The sequence below is a fragment of the Vipera berus genome (genome assembly GCF_964194415.1).
Source record: "Vipera berus genome assembly, chromosome: 1".
Taxonomy (NCBI): domain Eukaryota; kingdom Metazoa; phylum Chordata; class Lepidosauria; order Squamata; family Viperidae; genus Vipera; species Vipera berus.
The window spans coordinates 205,694,267-205,716,655 of record NC_138202.1 but is presented as its reverse complement, the minus strand read 5'-3'; the positions used below and the strand labels follow the sequence as shown (position 1 = coordinate 205,716,655).

Here is a 22,389-nt window from a genome sequence, read left to right as displayed (position 1 = left end):
TTTAGCAGGTTGTATGCCAAAACCGATTGGTACGGTATTTGGATCCGTTCATAATTCCTTCTACCTTGACTAAAGCCCCAGTTCCAGATGAAGAAAAGCAGCCCCAAAGCATAATGCTGCCACTATCATGCTCCACTGCATGGTGTACTACTGGTAAAGCACAACGTTGTTTTTGCACCAAACATATTTTTTGGAATTATGGCCAAAAAAATTCAACCTTGGTCCCATCAGACCATGACATATTTTTCCACATGCTTTCATCAGACTTGATAAGGTTTTTGCAAAATATAACTGAGCTGGGATGTTTTTCTTTGTAAGAAAGACTTGCCACCTACCCCATAGCCCATATATATGAAGAATATGGGAGATTGTTGTCACAAGTATTACAGACAGCACTTGCCAGAAATTCCTGCAGCTCTTTTAATGTTGCTGTAGGCCTCTCTGCAGCCTCTTAGACCAGTTTTTTTTTTGTTTCTTCATCAATTTTGGAAGGTCCAGTCAGATTGTCACTGTGGTGCATTTTCTCCACTTGCTGATGACTCTTCACTGTGTTCCATGATATATCCAATGACTTGGAAACCCAGATTGTTGGGGGCAATTAAGCTGACTTTGTAATAATGCCGCTTCGGGTGTGTGTGAAAGCCCTAATAAGCAGGCATATACATAGGATGAAGGCTACTGCTAAGCTTGTAAGCCGCCCTGAGTCTTCGGAGAAGGGCGGGATATAAATGGAATTAAAATAAAAATAAAATAAAATAAAAATTTGTACCCTTCTCCTGACTGACACCTTCCAAAGAGATCCCTTTGATGCTTTGTAAGCTCTTTGCAGACCATATCAGAAAAATCCTACAAGAATTGTTGAATTTTATATGGGCTTAATTAGTCACTTTAACTGATGGCAAGTGTGTACTGACTGCTATTTAACATCAGTTTTAAGAGATTGGTTAATTTTGAACAAAGCCATATCCCTATTTATAAGAGGGTGTCCACATTTATTCAACCATATTATTGTACATTTTTATATCCCCCGAAAAGATTTCTTTTGCGATTTGAATTTTACAGCTTATATGTTATATTAAAAGTGGAAAAAAAATCTGAAGTGATTTATCGCTGATTTTTTTTACATCTCAAAAACCTGGTATTTTAACAGGGGTGTATAGACTTTTTATATCCACTGTACATTTTCATTTTGTCCAAAACATTCCTTTTTTTCAGTAGAAAACTAGATTTTCTTTTATTGCTTCAAAATGTTCAGGAAATTTTTTATCTCTAATTATTTATACAATGTATGGGTAATAGGAACTCTTCTAAAAGTATGTAGGAAATTATGCTGTCTCAAGACAGTTCAATATGGTCTGTCTTTTAGCAAAACTCAAATCCCAGGTAAAATGGATTTCATCTCCCATCACAAATCTATACCAGAGACCAGGTAACAATTCATGAACATTTCATTTGACACCTCACCTTCTGGTTTTACAACTTCTCCATCTTATGGATTGAGTTGCAAAATTTCCCCATTATTCATACAAAATTCCTATTTCCTTATTTAGTCAACAAAAAGAGCTTTTTTGCACCTTGGTCCTATGATATCAACCATCCAGTCTCTTTCAAAAATTCTCTAATTATATTAGACAATATAATATTATTAAAACTTCCTTCCAGAGGTCATAGGAAGCCATCAGACCCAACTTTTAGAAGAAAAAAAATAAATTTCATTCCCACTAAGGTAAAATAACCAGATGATCTATGGGCAATGGAAGAATAATTATTAACTGCTATGCCTTTTTCCACAAACTCAGATCAGATGATTTCCCCGGGGAACACAAACCAATCAACTACATTTTTGAGGGCAAGCCCTGGCCATGTGGTCAACTGCAAGGAAGCGTCTGAAAATAGGCTAAGCAGTAAGAAATCATCTCTCATTTATACATGTTGTGCAACTCCAACCTGGGTTGTTGAAATGTAGGCACCTATTTGTGCTAGTCATCGGATAATAAACTAGCAGACGTTGATTGACTTTCCACCCCATCTATCTGAGCATCCAAATTCTTGAAAAAAAAATGTCTAAATTTGTCTACAAATTCAATAGTTATTTTTTCTGTGGATTATGCTCTGCCTGAATCTTCAGTACAGCAGATGAAGAACACATGCTGTCTGTTCACAGGGCTAAAGAATGGGAAATATTTTCTTTTAGAAAGAGTTCTTAATTTATTTCAGCATGCCGGGGAAGAAGAAAACACATTACCACTGGATGCTGTGAATACAGCCATAGGTTCTTTTGCAGCTGAATCTCGGCAAATACTCACACTACAAAATCTTCAGTGGGTCTCTACCACCGCACATGCCACCTACACTCACACTTTGCCTCAGTCACTCCTAGCTTCTACAACACAATTTCCCACCTGCTCTACAAGATGCTCAGCAAAGCTTTCCCCTAGGGGGCTTGAAGAAACGGTTCTAGGGGTTTGCACCCAGGTTTTGGGGTTTGTGTCGATTGAAGCTCTCTGTAAGGTCCCCTTTCCTCTGCCACTAGTTCAGACATCTCTGGGACCAAGCCATCACTTTCCAACGAGCCATCACTTTTCGAAAGACCACCTCCCCAGGAGACCACCCCCTAGTTTGCCACCTCTCCAAAACGGGAAAGGGGAGAGCCCCAGCCAGCCAGCCACCCACCGTCCCAAAGGACTGGCCTTCCTCTGCTTCCACCCTCCTTTTTGCAACGCCTCATTTGGGGGAGAGGCGGAGGGGGGGAGAGAGAGATGGCGGGGAGGACGGAGAGCCACTTCTTGCCTCCCCTCCAAACACAGCCGCCACACAGCCCTCCGCCCCCCCCCCCGGAGGCACTGCCTGCCCAGGAGGATGCGCTTCCCTCCTAACGCCCTATTCCCCGGCTCCGGGCGCCTTTCCTCCTCGTCCCGTCCTGCCTCTTCTCTCCCGGCCTATCCGCCCAACGGCCTGCCTGGGCGCCCAACGCCCGCCGCCCCGTTCCCAAGCACACCAACCTGGCCGCCCAGCGCCATCTTCCAGGCAGGAGGGTGACGCCGAGAGGAGCCAGGGCGGAGGGGGGGGTGGCGGAGGCGCAGGCTGCTGCGGTGCCCGGGCGGGGAGGAGCGAAGCGGAGGGCAGCGGGGCCCGCCGGGAGGAAATGTTGGCGCTTTGCAGCGGCTTGGGGCGAGCGGAGGGAGGGAGGCCGGGAGCGAGAGAGTTTAGGCGGGAAAAGGGAAGCGATGCGGGGAGCCCCGTGGAAGGAGGAGGGCGAGCCGAACCTGCCCCCATCTCTTTCCTTCCGCTTTTGTTTTAACTTTAGGCGGAGGAAATGTAGCGCGAAACCTGGTGCAAACGCTGCCCGGCTTACGAAGCCAGTGCACACGGTGCTGGCCCGGGGTTGAATGCCAACCCCAGTGGAATCAGCCACAATTGAGGCATCCCGCAACCCCCGAGCGATAAGCTATTGATTGCAGTCGCGGCGGTTTGGTTGATGTAAACCCTGCACCAAAACACATTATGGCTTAAGCATGGGGCATCAGACCAGTCTCGTCCGTCGGCATGTCCTCTCTGCTTTCATACCCATAGGAAGAAGCTGGGATAGAAAGCGAGGGCCGGAGGAAATATCCGTGGCTTTTTGCAGTTTACAGGGACAAACTACTCCCCGGAAGTAAGCAGTCCCTGACGATTCGTGCCATAAGCATGCACAGAATTGGATTCATCTCTCTTTAATATCTTATGCACTGCTTATCCTACGTTTCCTCTCAGGACTCTGGAGACCTATTTATTTACTTATTTATTTTTCGCCTGCCTTGAATAGAATAGCTGGAAGGGATCTTGGAGATCTTCTAGTCCAGCCCTGCTCAAGCAGGAGAACCTGTAGTCCTATACCACCACTGTCTAGCCTCTTCTTAAAAATCTCCAGTGATGGAGCGCCCACGATTTCTGGAGGCAAGCTGTTCCAGAGGTTAATTGTCCTCACTCTCAGAAAGTTTCTCCTTAATTGCAGATTGCTTCTCTCTGATCAGTTTCTAACCAGTTTCTTGTCCTGCCCTCTGGTGCTTTGGAGAATAAAGTGACCCCCTCTTCTTTGTGGCAGCCTGTCAAATACTGGAAATATCATGCTATCGTGTCTCCCCTATTTTTCTTTTCTTTAGACTAGCCAAACCCAAGTCCCGCAGCCTGTTTTAGTCTCCAGGCCTTTGATCATCTTAGTTGCTCCTCTGAATTTTTTCCAAACTCTCAACATCTTTTTTGTGATATGGTGACTAAAATTGGCTGCAGTATTCCAGGTGTGGTTTTACTAGGGTTTTATAAAGCGGTACAAATACTTTGTGTGAGCTTGATTCTATGCCTCTGTTTATACAACCCAGGATTGTATTAGCTTTTTTGGCGGCTGCTGCACACTGCTGGCTCATAGTCAAATGATAATCCAGTAGGACTCCAAGGTCTGTCTCACAGTTGCTGTTTTTAAGCCAGGTCTCACCTAATCTCTGCTTGTACCTTTGATTTTTCCTGCTTAAATGTAAAACTTTGTTTTTCTCCACATTGAAACTCATTTTGTTGGACAGGGCCCAATTGTTCAAGTTTGTGAAGATCTTTTGGATCCTGAGTTTGTCTTCTGGGGTATTGGCAACCCCTGCCAGTTTGGTGCCATCTGCAAATTTGATGCGTTCCCCTTCAATTCCCTCGTCTAAGTGATTTATGAAGATATTGAAGAGTACTGGGCCTAAGATGGAACCTTGTGGTACTCCACTGCTTACTTCATGTGGATGTACAGTAGTGCCATTGAGGACTACTCAGTGAGTAGTTTGCCGGCCTACTGCTTGGTAAGCTAGAAAAAGGTGGAGTAGATTGTGGTCTACTTTATGAAATGCCTTACTGAAATCTAAGTATACAACGTCCACAGCGTTTCGCTGGTCTACTAGTTTAGTTGCTTTATCGAAGAATGAAATAAGATTGGTTTGGCATGATCTGTTTTTAACAAATCTGTGCTGGCTCTTTAGTGGACCTACAGTTTCCTTAACTTTTTTCTTGTTATTAATATGTTGGAAGAATTTTTTTTATTATCCTTGATTTCTGTTGCCAGTCTTTGTTCGTTCTGAGCTTTTGCTTTCCTGACTTCATCTTTGCATGTTCTGGCTGTCTGCTGATAATCAACCTTAGTTATGTGCCCCTCTTTCCATTTTTTGAACTTGTCCTTTTTACCTTTCAATTTGTCAGAAAGATCTTCATGCAGCCATGCTGATTTTTTCTTGAATGTCTTGTTTTTCTTTTTCAGTGGTATTGTGCTGGTCTGGGCTTTTATGATCGCATTTTTTAGAGTTTCCTACGCTTCTTGGGTTGTTTTCCCCTTTAGGATTTTCATCCATGGAATCTTTCCTAGGTTCTCTCTGAGTTTGTTAAAATCGGCTCTTTTAAAGTTTAAGACACTGGTTGGATTGTTTACTATTGCTAGTGTTTGCATTATATTAAATTACAGTATGACGTGGTCTCTTTCACCCAAAGTTCCAGCAACTTCAACTTCCTCTATCACTTCTTCTCTATTAGTAAGAATTAAGTCCAATATAGCTTTACGTCTAGTTCCCTCCTCCACCTTTTGGATGACAAAGTTGTCGGCTAGGTTGGTTAGGAATCTGTTTGATCTCCTGTTCGCTGCAGAGTTTGTCTCCCAGTTGATATTTGGATGGTTGAAGTCTCCCATTACTACTGTGATATGCTTCCTACATGCATTTGTTAACTGGTTGGCAAAGAGTTCATCTATTTGTTCTGATTGGTTGGGTGGCCTGTAATATACACCTATGGCAATGTCACTTTTTTCTCTTTTATATTGACCATATACATTCTGGAGAGATTTTGTCTTTGATCATGTGCATTTCTGTAGATATGTAGTGTTCTCTTACATATAGTGCAACTCCCCCTCCTCTTTTTGTAGTTCTGTTTCTTTTGAACAATTTGTATCCATCCATCAGACCATTCCATTCATGGGTTTTGTCCCACCGTACCCACCCTCGTGTACTATTGCTTCTGGTTTGCCCTGTTTGTTCCCCAAGCTTTGAGCATTTGTATATAAGCATTTAAGACTTTTATGCCTCTCTGTGGATATGTTTCCTGCATCTCCTGGTGTTTGAGTTTGTTTTTTTTCCCTCATCACTGCCAACTCCATTGTTTGATTTGTTTTCTTGGGATTTATGATTGGTTTGGGGTTCTAGAGATTCTAAAGATTGGTCGACCTTCCCCCTTGTTTTTAGTTTAAAGCCCTCTTGATAAATTGGGCTAGTCTTTTTCCAAGTACATTTTCCCCTGTTTTCGTGAGATGCAGCCCATCCCTTGCCATGAGTCCTTTGTGTAGGAAATGCAGTCCATGATCCAGGAAACCAAAGTTTTCTTGGCGACACCAACCCTTTAACCAATGGTTTATTTCTAGAATTATTTTTCCCCCTCAGTGGGTGTTGGCCTTTTGTTGGGAGTACTGATGAGAACACTTCTTGTGCTCCTAGCTTCTTAACTTTATTGTCTAGGTGTTTATAATCTCTCACTATTATACTTTGTTGTGTCATTCATCCCAATGTGGAGAAGGAGGATTTGGGGTTGATTTGGGGTCAAGTCAAGGCCAGATACATACAGTACTTAGTGTTCCTGCCTCTTATTATCCCCACAATAGCAACTTTGAGAGGTAGATTTTGCTGAGAGAGACTGGCCCAAAGGCACTCACCTGGCTTTCATGCATACGAGAGGACCACAACTCACCTCTCCTGTTTCTAGCCCAGCATCCTAGCCATTACACCAAAGTGGCATACTGACCTATGCTGAATGGACTCTATATTGCAACCAGGAGGTGATGTGGCATAGCAATTAAGTGTTAAAAGAGTATAGAAATTAAATTATTATTATTATTATTATTATTATTATTATTATTATTATTATTATTATTATTATTATTATTATTATTATTATTATTATTATGGTGGGGAAAGGGAGGTATGTTTAAGCCCCCCACCCCACTTCTAAGAAGTACCCTGGGTGACTTTGAATCTGTCACTTGCTCTCTGCTCAACCCACTTCACAGGTTTGTTGGGAATAATTCAGAAGTTCGTAGTGTGGATGCTGCCTTGCACTGACCAAAGGTGAGGTAGAAGATAATAATTTGCTGAATTAATCTATTTTACATATCAGAGTAAACTCAAATAACCCTAAATGCACATCATACTAGAGTAAAATGTGGCTCACAAAGGGACAATTTTACTCCTACAACTCTGCAGGTACAGATTAGGCTAAAATCGGAGGCTGCCCAAAGTCTCGCTGTGAAATGAATGAAGGTTAAATCTGCATGTAACCCATCCTCATTAAAAAACAGTCCATTAATGTACATCATAGCTGCCTAGGTTATTTTGGCACATCAGGATAAAATCATACAAGCACTTCTTCCTGTCAGGAAAAATACAGCAATTAATTACATGCTGCTCTTTCACTTAATTTCTGTTACCTGAAGTGAGGGCCTTACATCCTTGCAGATTCTGTTGCCCACCTATAGGAATCCCTGATGCTGATGTTACATATGAAAAGCTTGAATGCCTGTACATTTTTATTTATTTTATTTAGTGTATGGCATCCATAGAGGTCACGCAAACACTGAAATACATCATCAGCACACAGACACACACAGGTACAGGTATGTGGACAATACAACATAGGGGATAAAATATTGAATTAAGATAAAACCATAATAAAATCACCATAATATAGATCCATAAAATTGCAATAAGATAGATGTTATAATTCAATGTCTAAGGAAGCTAACCATCTAATTGCTTCCAGTGTGGCTGCCATGAGGTCATCCCAGGTGCCCTGAAAATTCCCGAAGGGACATTCGTGATCTATATGTGTTAGAGTTTGTTCCAGAGCACCACAACTGCATTGCAGGCTCTCAACCATTCCCCACTTAAAAGGCTTAATGCCTGTACATGAGGGAGGGAGAAAATATGGTTGATTTTTGACTTGTGTGTTTCTTAGTTTAAACCTGAGAGACACCTGAAGATGGAAATTATTGCAAGAATGTGCTCATAAAAGGATGTACATACTATCCTTAACAACTTAATGAATTTATGTATTTATTTATTTGACTTGTCTGCTGCCCGTCTCATCTAGAGGCAACTCTGGGCAGCTTGCAAACATTAAAAGCCAGTTAACAGTAATAACAATAACAACAACAACAACAATTTACAATTAAAAGATGGCGAGGAAGGGAGCAAGAGGCATATAGGTAAAGGTGGGATTATTTCTTAATCCAATAGCCACCTCCAGAATGATGTATCCTCTCTTGGAGCCCCAGGCCAGCTGAGAGAGCCAGATCTTCAGCACTTGGCTGAAGGTCAGTAGGGTGGGTGAAGATCTGACCTCAGGGGGCACGATGTTTCAAAGGGCAGGAGCCACGGCAGACAAGCCTTTTCTCCTGGGACCCTGCCAGCTGAAATTCCTTGACCAATTGGGTTCACAGCATTAATTGTTAATAATATTCCCTTTTAATTCTACTCTACTTTAAAGCTTTTCCCATGAGCTATTACCTTTTGTGATGTAGTCCCAGGATGCCAGTTTAAGAGGGTTCAACCAAAGGCATCCAAATCTTGCTAAATATAAGAAGGCATTATATTGCTTTAGTCACAGACTTGAGATGCATTGACATGGTTAACTAATGGTGATTTCTGTTCCCGTATCAGTTCCAACACAAGTTGATAGGTTATGTCATTTGACATCAAATTGGAAGACTAAATTACATTGGCTTTCTAAAACCAGCCTTCTGTTTTGGCGTGGACAAAGTCATGAAATTCTTTGATGGGAAGATAATGATAAAAAGGAAAGTGGCAGACATGAGGACCAGAAAAATGAAGAATCAATTTGTTTGTTCGGAGCAAAATGGGAAAAGTAACAGAATGAAATGTGTCCTGAAATCCAAAATATTACGGATTTAATAAGCTAAAAATACAATATTGTAAGTTGTGGTATTAGAACAACAAACATACAAGCAATAAATGTTAAGGAAATGTTGTGAAATATAATTGAAAGCCATCAATGGTATGTAATAATTTCCCTGAGAGCATAGATACGTTCTGTTAAATTCAGTATGCCCATATACTGTATCTCTACCTCAGTTGAAGCTTAGATGGACGTGGCCTAATTGCCCTGTTATCAGAACAAGCCAGCAAACATTTTGGGAAGACAAGAATGGGAGCGGTGGGGCGGGGGGGGGGGGGTAGGAGGGAGAATATATTTATTTAAATAATTATATTGCTAGTGACATACAAAAATCTACAATTGGATAAAGATAATATGGGAAGATCCTAAATATTTATAGTGATGAAGTGAAATAAACATAACTCCCACAAAAATAATAAAAGGAAAAGGTCCAATGTAAAAAACCCTTATAGAATTTAGTTATTGAGCCTAATGTTAAATTTGGACCATATACCAAGATAACATACGATCTTCTCTTCTTCAGAGCATAAAGACTTTTAAAAATAGATAAAATCATTTCCTGGATCTATTCCTGGAAGTCAGGTTGCAGATAAACTTAATAAATTAAAATCAGGAGAGTAACTTCCTTTCCATTTAAATAAGATTATCCTCTTTGCTTTGTCCCAAGCTCAGTCAAACCAAAGTTTTCCATAATTTGACAAATCCTAGAGCAGGGGTGTCAAACTCAATTTCATTGAGGGCCGCATCAGCATTGCGGTTGCCCTCAGGGGGCCGGGTGGGTATTGCCAGGGTGGGCGTGGCCTACTGGGTGGGCGTGGCTAGAGTGCGTATGGCCTACTGGGTGGGTGTGGCCAGCTCTACATCGTTCGCATCAAGGGTGCCTATGGGGGCCTGGGCAGGAGTGGGACAGATCTGAGGGTCTCTGGCAGAAGGAGAGTCTCTGGGCCAGGGCCAAGGCAGTGGGGGCCATTCCCTCACTGTTTCCAGGATGGCTTCGCGGGCCACATGAAACCACTTCGCGGGCCGGATCCGGTCCCCAGGCCTTGTGTTTGACATTTCTGTCCTAGAGTCTAAAAATATAATTCAACTTGGGATCTTAATATATAATATCTCACCCCAAAATTATGCTAACAATTTTTAATCTGAAACAATGCAATAAAGAACAAGACCAAATCAAGTGAATTAAAGAACTTTTGTATTTCTTCTATTGCCAGGATAAGAAATCTAATATCCACCTGTTTTAACATTCTTTGAGGAATCCAATAAACTCAAAATAATATTTTCAGATGAATTAGTAGCCACTACCCTTCCATCACAAATGTGCCTTCTGAATGTAATTTTCTGCTACAGTTTTAAAATGTTCTTTTCCACCTTATATTATCTTTAGCATTCTTGTGTATTTTGGCTGGTGTACTGTACTTTATTTGATCACAGCCCAACCTAGTAGTTCATTGCTCACTTTGCAGAGGGAGGACCATCCCCTTAAATGACCTCTGCCCTCCTGCCAATACCGACTGCGAACGACCCAGGAGGTAGGAGGAGAACCACTGTAAAACAGTGCCACCCACTCCCAACCCCCTGAGGCGCCGCAGTAAGATACCATGGTCGATGGTATCAAAAGCCGCTGAGAGGTCTAATAGAACTAGGACAGAGGAGAAACCCCTGTCCTGAGCCCAACCAGAGACCATTCACCAGCGCGAACACTCATGAATTAAGTTTGGAGTCTGAAATGAAACTGAGTGGGCCATCAGTTCAACATCCTTTTGCCACAGCATGACCAACTTCATTTTTAAAAACTTTTTCCTCCAAAACATTATTTTGGTTCTTGTTACCTCTGTTCTGTGCAATGAAGCAAAATATCCCATCTGTTTCTAAGCATGCTTAGATCCCCTCCCCCCCCCCACCCATGATGGCTGTTAATTTTGAACCCAGCATGAAGGACAGTTATAACTGTAAACTGTGTGATTTGCTGCAATTCCACTTGGGCACTAAATTCTATTTTATAACTTTCATTTTGATCAAGCTATTAAAATCATTATGTTTGGGGAGGACACATTTTAATTTAATCACTATGCAGATTTCAATCACACTTTCAGATTAAATGTGTAAAAGACTGGAGCACTGCAATTACGGAGCAATGGAAAAATAAATATTTTGTGGGAATATTTTTCCTTTGAATATTTACAAAATCTATCCTCTTGCCATTAATCTGGCTCCAGTTGGGAAAGTGAACATTGCAAAATGAAAATATTGCTGTGGTCAACTAGGTAGGATATACAGAATGAACATAGTTTGTGTGGAAGCTATTATTTTTAGATATTGTTCCTCCTGTCTCCTCCAAAGAAGCTGCCTTGCTGCAAAGCAAAGGGCCAAGCAGGCTTCAACATAATTTATCTTGATTTCCAAGACTGTTTCTGAGCTCCACTCATGGCTTGAAGAATCAGCCCTTTTGTGGCAGCCATTTTATGACAAAATCCACAATAGAGAAGGGAAGAAACATCTTGTATAGGGCAAGTGTGAACCATGAAAGAATATAGGCAGGAGTTCATTTGGGAATGAGGTTTTATATTCAGGACAAACTTAAGAGTTTCAGATACTTTTTATTATTGTAAATTAAGTTAATATTGATTAATAGCAGTCTTCAGACAAGTGTATAAAGAACCTTCATGATATGGCCTCAATATTTAAATGATATCTCCAGAGAATTGCCTATCTCATTCTGCGAGCAATTCATGGTTTCTCCAAGTATTCAGTAACTCCAGTAGTTGTGGGTCCTTCAGGAGTACAGATTAGGGACTGTATGCCATGGAGAAAATCTGTTAAGATCTGACACCAGTTTGATAGCATATAATCAGTTAATCATCATTAAGTCAGTCAACCAAAATATTTCGAGAAATGGGTTCTTCCTAGCTCTTTGACATTATTTATTTATTGTATGGGGAGGGTCTATGTTAGGCTTAATAACCCACCCCCATGTGTCCTGATAACTACTCTTCCAAATAACAAGTAATGAGATTCACTTTCAAGCATGTCATGTATAAGATAGCTTCCAGAGTCTATTGCTTGAAAAACTTAGCTGTGTGAGGCTCACTGCTGCCTTTAGGCAGGCAACCTGCTCTGGAATTGCTGGAATGTGAGAGCCTTGGGGGAAGGAAAGACGTATTTCCTTTTTCTCTTTCTTGGACAATTTAGGCCTGTATCTCTATGTCTAAGCAGGCAATAGAGGCAGAAAAAATAGGGCATTATTCAGAAGTGGTCTTCTCTGGAAATCTCATATGAGGCCAATGATACAGTTCTATCTAGTCACATTCTCTCCTTTGTCTTCTCTTTCTACTGAAAACCAAACAGGTAAATGCCGTCCCTGGAACATTTTAGAGGTAAAAGAAATAATATTGGGTCTCCCAGCTGCATCGTAACTAGATTGGGGTCATGATGGAGGAGAAGCTAGTGGACCCTCATTTGTGAAGGGACCAATTCCTAAACCATAGTAAGGAAATCAAAGCTTAGCATGCTGAAATAGCCAAGCTGAAGGAACAGGACAACAGCCATGTGATGAGTTGAGTAGTTCCTCTTCCTTGCTAGGCCAACAACCAGACTGACTTTATTTGATGAAAAAAAATCTTGCCAACAGATTTTTGTAATGGAATAATGCACATCTCCCTTGCAAACCCTGGTGACCTTAAGCCATTGTGTGCAAACATTACTAATACAATATATTTGGACTAATTATATTATGTGACTGCTGCTGTTTTTGACTTTTTAAAAATAATCCCATAAACTTTTACTGTTCATTGTCCCATTTATTACCCAGGGTTCTCAGGCATAAGACTCCAAATGCCGCTGAGACCTTGTGTAGTTATATCACCTTCTGTCCTAATACATTTTTTTGATAAGAACATTGATGGAAAATATTGTGCAGAACATTGGAAAATAAAAAATAGAAGGCAATATCCTCCATTCTGACAACTTTGGGTACTTCTAGATAACTTTTTGGCTGGGTGAATTTGGGCCAGTCATTCTCTTACAACCCAATCTACCTCACAGGGTTGTTATTGTAAGGAAAATAAGAGAAAAAAAGGAGTATTAGGTATGTTCACTGCCTTGAGTTATTTATAAAAACAAAGGCAGTCCAATCCATTGCCCAATTCTTCCATTTCCCCTTGGAACTTGATCAGGGTGGAATTGAGTTGTTTTAATTGTTTGCAGAGAACTATAACCACTCAGGGACGTGGTGGCTCAGTGGGTTAGGACACTGAGCTTGTCGATCAGAAGGTCGGCAGCTTGGCGGGTCAAATCCCGAGTGCTGCGTAACAGAGTGAGCGCCTGTTACTCGTCCCAGCTTCTGCCAACCTAGCAGTTCGAAAGCACGTAAAAATGCAAGTAGAAAAATAGGGACCACTACAGTGGGAAGGTAACAGCATTCCGTGCGCCTTTGGCGTCTAGTCATGCCGGCCACATGACCACGGAGATGTCCTCGGACAAGCGCTGGCTCTTCGGCTTTGAAACGGAGATGAGCACCGGCCCCTAGAGTCGGAAATGACTAGCACGCATGTGCGGGGGAACCTTTACCTTTACCTTTATAACCACTCAGCCCTTGCCTTTCTTAACCAAGGATAGTACAGAAGGCTGTCAATCAGTCATGGTTGAGCCACTGGAATACTGTAACTAATGCCCAACAACTCTCTAAAAGAATGCAAATAACCAGCTGTCTGCAAGGAATATAAATCCTTCCATTCCCCACCATCCAGTCAGAGCTGAAGAACCTTTTTGGATGAGAAGTGAAATGTCCTCAGAGAAAAACAAGGAAGTCCAGTTGCCTCCTGAAAAAGCACCTTTGGGACAACCATGACCCGGATGACTGAGAATCTCCATAGACATTTATAAATACTAGTGCACATATATTAGATATTTATTTCTGTACTTCCTTATTTTTATACAAAAATATAACACCATTCAGAGCTGTTCAAGATATAGGATACCATGAATTGTAGCAAGGCAAATGATGTTTTCAAGGTGTTGTCACAATTTACATAATGTACAGTGTTGTTGTTAGTTGCGAAGTCGTGTCCGACCCATCGTGACCCTATGGACAACGTTCCTCCAGGCCTTCTTGTCCTCTACCATCTTCTGGAGTCCATTTAAGCTCACACCTACTGCTTCAGTGACTCCATCCAGCTACCTCATTCTCTGTTGTCCCCTTCTTCTATTGCCCTCAATCTTTCCCAGCATTAGGCTCTTCTCCAGTGAGTCCTTCCTTCTCATTAGGTGGCCAAAGGATTTGAGTTTTAGCTTCAGGGTCTGGCCTTCTAAAGAGCAGTCAGGGTTGATCTCCTCTAGGACTGACCAGTTTGATCGCCTTGCAGTCCAAGGGACTCGCAGGAGTCTTCTCCAGCACCATAGTTCAAAGGCTTCAATTCTTTGGCACTTAGCCTTTCTTATGGTCCAACTTTCACAGCCATACATTGCAACTGGGAAGACCATAGCCTTGACTAAACGCACTTTTGTTGGCAGGGTGATGTCTCTGCTTTTTAGTGTGCTGTCTAGATTTGCCATGGCTTTCCTCCCAAGGAGCAAGCGTCTTTTAATTTCTTGGCTACAGTCCCCATCTGCAGTGATCTTGGAGCCCAGGGAAAATAAAATCTGTCACTACCTCCATTTCTTCCCCATCTATTTGCCAGGAATTGAGAGGGCCGGATGCCATGATCTTGGTTTTCTTAATGTTTAGTTTTAAGTCAACTTTAGCACTCTCCTTCTTCACCCGCAACAAGAGGCTCTTTAGTTCCTCTTCACTTTCTGCTATTAGAGTGGTATCATCTGCATATCTTAGGTTGTTGATATTTCTTCCGGCAATCTTAATTCCAACTTTTGATTCATCTAGCCCTGCCTTTCTCATGATGTGCTCTGCATATAAGTTAAATAGGCAGGACGACAGTATACAGCCTTGACGGACTCCTTTCCCAATTTTGAACCAATCAGTGGTTCCGTGTCCAGTTCTCACTGTTGCTTCTTGACCCGCATATAGGTTTCTCAAGAGACAAATAAGATGGTCAGATACTCACATCTCTTTAAGAACTTGCCACAGTTTGTTATGATCCACACAATCAAAGGCTTTAGCATAGTCAATGAAGCAGAGGTAGATGTTTTTCTAGAACTCCCTAGCTTTCTCCATGATCCAATTTGATCTCTAGTTCCTCTGCCTCTTCGAAGTCCTGCCTGTACTTCTGGTAGTTCTCGATCCACATACTGCTGGAGTCTAGCTTGTAGGATTTCAAGCATAACTTTACTAGCATGAGAAATGAGTGCAATGGTGCGATAGTTTGAACATTCTTTGGCACTGCCTTTCTTTTGAATTGGAATGTAAACCGATCTTTTCCAATCCTGTGGCCTCTGTTGAGTTTTCCAAATTTGCTGGCAAATTGAGTGTAGCACTTTTACTGCATTGTCTTTTAAGATTTTGAATAGCTCAGCTGGAATACTGTCACCTCCACTAGCTTTGTTGTTGCTCAGCTTTTCTAAGGCCCACTTCACTTCACATTCTAGGATGTCTGGCTCGAGGTCAGTGACCACCTCATTGTGATTATCAGGGACATTAAGCTCATTCTTGTATAGTTCCTCTGTGTAATTTTGCCACCTCTTCTTAATCTCTTCATTGAATTATGCAAGCCCCTTCACCACAACAAGGCAGTAATCCATGAAGGGGTGTAATGTACAGTATGTTATAGCTAATTGCAGCCCCAGGTTATGTCTTTGTAAACCAGGCCTCCCCTTCATGGATTACTGCCTTGTCATGGCGAAGGGGCTTGCATAATTCAATGAAGCTATGAGCTATGCCGTGCAGGGCCACCCAAGACGGAAAGGTCATAGCAGAGAGTTCTGACAAAATGTGATCCACTGGAGAAGGAAATGGCAACCCACTCCAGTATCTTTGCCATGAAAATCCTATGGACAGTACCAAAAGGCAAAACGATATGACGCTGGAAGATGAGCCCCTCAGGTCGGAAGGCGTCCAATATGCTACTGGGGAAGAGCAGAGGGCTAGTACTAGTAGCGCCAGAAAGAATGAAGCGACTGGGCCAAAGCCGAAAGGACGCTCAGCTGTGGATGTGTCTGGTGGTGAAAGGAAAGTCCGATGCTGTAAAGATTTTTTCTCCATAGGAACCTGGAATGTAAGATCCATGAATCAAGGCAAGCTGGACGTGGTCAAACAAGAGATGACAAGACTGAACATCGACATCTTAGGAATCAGCAAACTAAAATGGACAGGAATGGGTGAATTTAATTCAGATGACCATCAGGTATACTACTGCGGGCAAGAATCCCTCAGAAGAAACGGAGTAGCCTTCATAGTCAATAAAAGAGTAGGAAAAGCAATACTGGGATACAATCCTCAAAATGACAGAATGATCTCAGTTCGAATCCAAGGCAAACCATTCAATATCACAGTAGTCCAAGTCTATACCCCAACCACCAATGCTGAAGAGGATGAAATTGACCAGTTCTATGAAGCCCTACAGCACCTTATAGAACTAACACCAAAAAACGATGTCCTTATCATCATGGGGGATTGGAATGCTAAAGTAGGAAGTCAAAAGATAACCAGAATAACAGGCAAGTTTGGCCTTAGAGTACAAAATGAAGCAGGGCACAGGGTGACAGAATTTTGTCAAGAGAATACGATGATAATCGCAAAAACTTTTTCAACAACCCAAGAGACGGCTCTACACATGGACATCACCAGACAGCAACACAGAAATCAGATTGACTACGTGCTCTGCAGCCAAAGATGGAGAAGCTCTATACAGTCAGTAAAAACAAGACCAGGAGCTGACTGTGGTTCAGACCATGAGCTTCTCCTTGCAAAATTTAGGCTTAAATGGAAGAAAGTAGGGAAAAGCACTAGGCCACTCAGATATGAACTAAATCATACCCCTGATAAATACACAGTAGAGGCGACAAATAGATTTAAGGAATTAGATCTGATAGACAGAGTGCCTGAAGGACTATGGACGGAGGTTCTCAACATTGTACAAGAGGTAGTAAGTAAAGCCATCCCAAAGAAAAAAAAATGCAAGAAAGCAAAATGGCTGTTTGAGGAAGCTTTGCAAATAGCTGAGGAAAGGAGGGAAGGGAAAGGCAAGGGAGAAAAAGAAAGATACGCCCAATTGAATGCAGAATTCCAGAGAATAGCTAGAAGAGATAAGAATGCCTTCTTAAATGAACAGTGCAAAGAAATAGAAGAAAACAATAGAATAGGGAGGACCAGAGATCTTTTCAAGAAGATTGGAGAGATGAAGGGAACGTTTAATGCAAAAATGGGCATGATAAAGGACCAAAATGGCAGGGACCTAACAGAGGCAGAAGAGATTAAGAGGTGGCAAAATTACACAGAGGAACTATACAAGAATGAGCTTAATGTCCCTGATAATCACAATGAGGTGGTCACTGACCTCGAGCCAGACATCCTAGAATGTGAAGTGAAGTGGGCCTTAGAAAAGCTGAGCAACAGCAAAGCTAGTGGAGGTGACAGTATTCCAGCTGAGCTATTCAAAATCTTAAAAGACAATGCAGTAAAAGTGCTACACTCAATTTGCCAGCAAATTTGGAAAACTCAACAGTGGCCACAGGATTGGAAAAGATCAGTTTACATTCCAATTCCAAAGAAAGGCAGTGCCAAAGAATGTTCAAACTATCGCACCATTGCACTCATTTCTCATGCTAGTAAAGTTATGCTTAAAATCCTACAAGCTAGACTTCAGCAGTATGTGGATCGAGAACTACCAGAAGTACAGGCAGGATTTCGAAGAGGCAGAGGAACTAGAGATCAAATTGCCAACATACGCTGGATCATGGAGAAAGCTAGGGAGTTCCAGAAAAACATCTACTTCTGCTTCATTGACTATGCTAAAGCCTTTGATTGTGTGGATCATAACAAACTGTGGCAAGTTCTTAAAGAGATGGGAGTACCAGACCATCTTATTTGTCTCTTGAGAAACCTATATGTGGGCCAAGAAGCAACAGTGAGAACTGGACACGGAACCACTGATTGGTTCAAAATTGGGAAAGGAGTCCATCAAGGCTGTATACTGTCGCCCTGCCTATTTAACTGATATGCAATGCACATCATGAGAAAGGCAGGGCTAGATGAATCGAAAGTTGGAATTAAGATTGCCGGAAGAAATATCAACAACCTAAGATATGCAGATGATACCACTCTAATGGCAGAAAGTGAAGAAGAACTAAAGAGCCTCTTGTTGCGGGTGAAGAAGGAGAGTGCAAAACTTGGTTTGAAACTTAACATTAAGAAAACCAAGATCATGGCATCCAGCCCTCTCAATTCCTGGCAAATAGATGGGGAAGAAATGGAGGTAGTGACAGATTTTATTTTCCTGGGCTCTAAGATCACCGCAGATGGGGACTGTAGCCAAGAAATTAAAAGATGCTTGCTCCTCGGGAGGAAAGCCATGGCAAATCTAGAGAGAGACATCACCCTGTCAACAAAAGTGCGTATAGTCAAGGCTATGGTCTTCCCAGTTGCAATGTATGGCAGTGAAAGTTGGACCATAAGAAAGGCTGAGCGCCAAAGAATTGAGGCCTTTGAACTATGGTGCTGGAGAAGACTCCTGCGAGTCCCTTGGACTGCAAGGCGATCAAACCGGTCAGTCCTAGAGGAGATCAACCCTGACTGCTCTTTAGAAGGCCAGATCCTGAAGCTAAAACTCAAATACTTTGGCCACCTAATGAGAAGGAAGGACTCACTGGAGAAGAGCCTAATGCTGGGAAAGATTGAGGGCAATAGAAGAAGGGGACAACAGAGAATGAGGTGGCTGGGTGGAGTCACTGAAGCAGTAGGTGTGAGCTTAAATGGACTCCAGAAGATGATAGAGGACAGGAAGGCCTGGAAGAACGTTGTCCATAGGGTCATGATGGGTCGGACACGACTTCGGAGGTAACAACAACAACAAAACCAGACCTTAGTCTCTAAACCCACTTTTTTTTCTTTTAACAACCCTGTAATCCCTTGCATTGGAATGGAGTTGGGGTGACTTAACGGAGCTGAGCCTTTATTATCCGGGATGCCCTTCCTGACACCTATGCGGAGTTCACACCAGATATTTTATCTTTGTGCCCAGAGAGAGAAATATCTGCTGCTACCTAGAATCGAACTCACAGCCTCTTGATTGTGAGGCGAGAGCTCCAACTATAGGCCACCACACCGCTCTTCTCTAAGCCTACATGATAGGTTTCAAACTACAATAGTCCTACAGCCACGTTTTGCTAACATTGCAGGTCATTATATCAAGACACATTTTTAATCAGCACAATGGCTGCACAGCATGTGGTAGTGAGGAAGTGTTATGTATCAGCTTTTCTGATCTGGAAGCTTCCAGATATATTGTTGCCCCTCTAATTAGGAAACACCAGAGTTGAAGACCGACATACCTGGCCATGATATGAAACCACTCAACTTCACACAAAAAAGCTTACATTATTCTATAGTCATTTATTTTCATGTCTCAATGCAGAACTGCACTATATCCTCTTTGAGATGCCTCCCAAGGAGCTTGTCATATTATTTGGAATTCTAGTTGCTAAAAAATAAATCATTTGCACATCAAGCTATAAAGTTGGCAGCAGATTAATAATTCATCTGACCATTCAGTTATCATTTTGTTTTTCCCCCACATGCTATAAAGATGCATGCAGAGGGTTGTTTTTTCCTGATATAATAAAATAAACTTCATCCTATTGTGTGGTCTAATTAATTCTGCCTAACACCATAAGGAACTTCAGAGATCTTATTTTGTAAAATTAATCAAAGTATATACTATCCATCTATCTAGGGCCTCAACCTTTCTACTACATAACTCTCCCTATGTGGCCCTTGAAAGGTAGTCTAACCATAATTGCTGAAAATTAGTGATGTTGTTTCTTCCGTTTTTAAAGTCAGAAATTGATGGAAACTAGGATATGCCCCAATAGAGATGTTATAACATTTTTTAAAAAAGAAAACTAAGCCATCCAAAGCTTCCCTGTGGCCAACTTTTTTAATATATAGACATGCAACAATCTTAAACTATTGCAAACATGCAAGATTTTGTATCATTGCTCCACCAACAGCAGCCCTCGGTCTCCTAACTGGGGTTCTGAAAGTTTACCTACCCCAGCTTAAAATAATTTCTACCAAAAATGAATCGTTACATACAGGTAGTCCTCAATTTACGAACACAATTGAGCTCAAAATTTCCATTGCTAGGCAAGGCAGTTGATAAGTGAGGTTTGTCCCCTTTAGGATGCTTTTTGCTGTGGTTCTTAAGCAGTTCATTGCAATTGTTAAGTGAATCATGAGGTTGTTAAGTGAACCCAGCTTCCTGCATTGACTTTGCTTGTCGGAAGCCAGCTGGGAAGGTTACAAAAACTGATCACACGACCCCTGGGACAGTGCAGCTGTCATGCCAGTTGCCAAGTGCCTGAACTTTGATCATGTGACCATGGGGATGCTGCAACAGTTGTATGAAAAACCAGTCATAAGTCACTTTTTTCTATGCTGCCGTAACTTTGAATGGTCACAAAATGAACGGTTGTAGGTCTAGGACTACCTGTGTTTGCTTTCATATTTAAAGCTATCTACAAATGGGGGAATATACAGAAAGAATGATATTTATTCAAGAGTTAGATAAACTTAGCAAAAAAAAAATAACAATGTGATGTGATTGCAAAGAAAGCAAACGCCATTTTAAGCTGCACCAGCTGAAAAATAATTTCCAAATTACAGGAAATAGTTGTCCCACTCTGTTCTGCTTTGGTCATACATATTGCACTTTATGTCCAATTCTGGGCCCTTCGTTTATGGACTGGAGGAAGAAAATAATGAGTTTGGGGAACTAGAAACTAAGCCCAGTGAAGACAGAGGGAAGAAGCTGGCTGTGATTAACCTTGCAAAATGATACGATATCACTTTTTCTTCAAAGACCTGAAAATATATAAAAAGCAGCCCAGATTTCTCTTTTATACTCAAGATGGACATAGCCTAATGGATTTAAGTTACAGGAGGGCAAATGCTTATTCCCAAGCTGTAAGAGGAGCTTGATTGGAACCAATTGTTCCCAAAATATGTTGGAACTCTTTTTCTCTGGAAGAGCTAAATTCTAGGACTGCCTATTGCTAAAGAGCACCATAATCTTTTTAAAATAACCCATACATCCTTGGGCCTATGAATTATGATTGCTTCATTGTAAAGATGTAACCTGTTAAAGTGACTCTGTCCATATGTTACATGGTACCAATATTTCATGGTGTGGTGTCATTTTGCTTTTGAATCCCAGGTATTTCAATAACTGAAAGAATTTCTTGAAGAAAATCTCAAAGGTTATCCTGAAGATGCTGAAGTTGAGAAAACTTACCAAAAGCTTGCCTTGTTTGGTTTTAGTGATTTTGCTTTGCTTTAATGCCACTATAAACATTTTGAACAGGATTTCTCATTGCAGCTGTTTCTGATTTCATATGATTGTCATAATTTTTGGTTGTCCTGGATAGAACTTCACGTTTTGGAAGAATAAGAACCAAACAAGAGGGTGACAATGAAAAATGGACGAGATGAGGTCACCTATATATATATGTTGGACCAAAATTGTCTATCTTTCTCCATTGTGTGAGGACAGTTCTTTTATAAGCTAAATTAAATCTGTTTCTTGAATTATATTTCAGCGTTCCTATTTAAATGAAAAATCGTAGTAAACCATGTTGCCAGTGTTTTAGAGATTGTACTCCCAAATGTTAGCGGTATGATCAGAGGATTCTGGGCAACACAGGAAAAGCAGTTCCAGGTTACACATTACACCTCCCTGTTTATGGGAATTTTTATTTAAGAAAATGTCAGCAAAAAAATCAAATGAGAAAGCTCTTAGAATTTGGAACAATTATAAACCTGGAAAAGATTGCATTTCTGCCAATCCCTTTGGACAGTGTATTCTCCAGTTTTTTGACTGATAAATGACTGTAGCAGGTGAGGCTGATAGGAGTTGATGTCCAAAACATCTGGAAGGCATCAGATTAGCGATCATAGCCTTAGGTAACTCAAACTGACAATTTATTCTCTAGTCAGATCAAAAACTGTTCTGCCATTTATCTACCACAATCGTCTTTGGAGATTCTAAGTCATGCAGGTCATAGTTGTCCCAAAGGTGCTTTTTCATGAGGCAACTGGAAAACAACAACAAGAAGAAAGTCCAGCTGCCTCGTGAAAATGCAACTTTGGGACATGTACCTCAATCCCAGTAATAGGATATAATGACTGTCAGGTTGTTCTGTTGCACACAGACAGAGATTCGGGGATACCCAATTAAAAAAAATCAATGATAGTATATGTTAAGTGTCATGATGCCTTTTCTTTCTTACATTACAGGAAGTCCTCAACGTACAACCATTTATTTA

The 22,389-nt window shown here is 41.4% G+C and overlaps 1 protein-coding gene across 1 annotated transcript in view; it reads right to left on the bottom strand.

Annotated features, from left to right (window-relative positions):
- Positions 1–3,020, bottom strand: part of RANBP17 (RAN binding protein 17) — a gene marked incomplete at its 5' end in the record, with an annotated part of 216,120 nt that extends 213,100 nt beyond the window's left edge. Inside the window, one exon of the mRNA XM_081343844.1 lies at positions 3,003–3,020. Within this exon, the coding sequence (XP_081199970.1) occupies positions 3,003–3,020 (18 nt within the window). The remainder of the gene's footprint in view (positions 1–3,002) is intronic.
- Between the last annotated feature and the right edge of the window lie 19,369 nt (positions 3,021–22,389).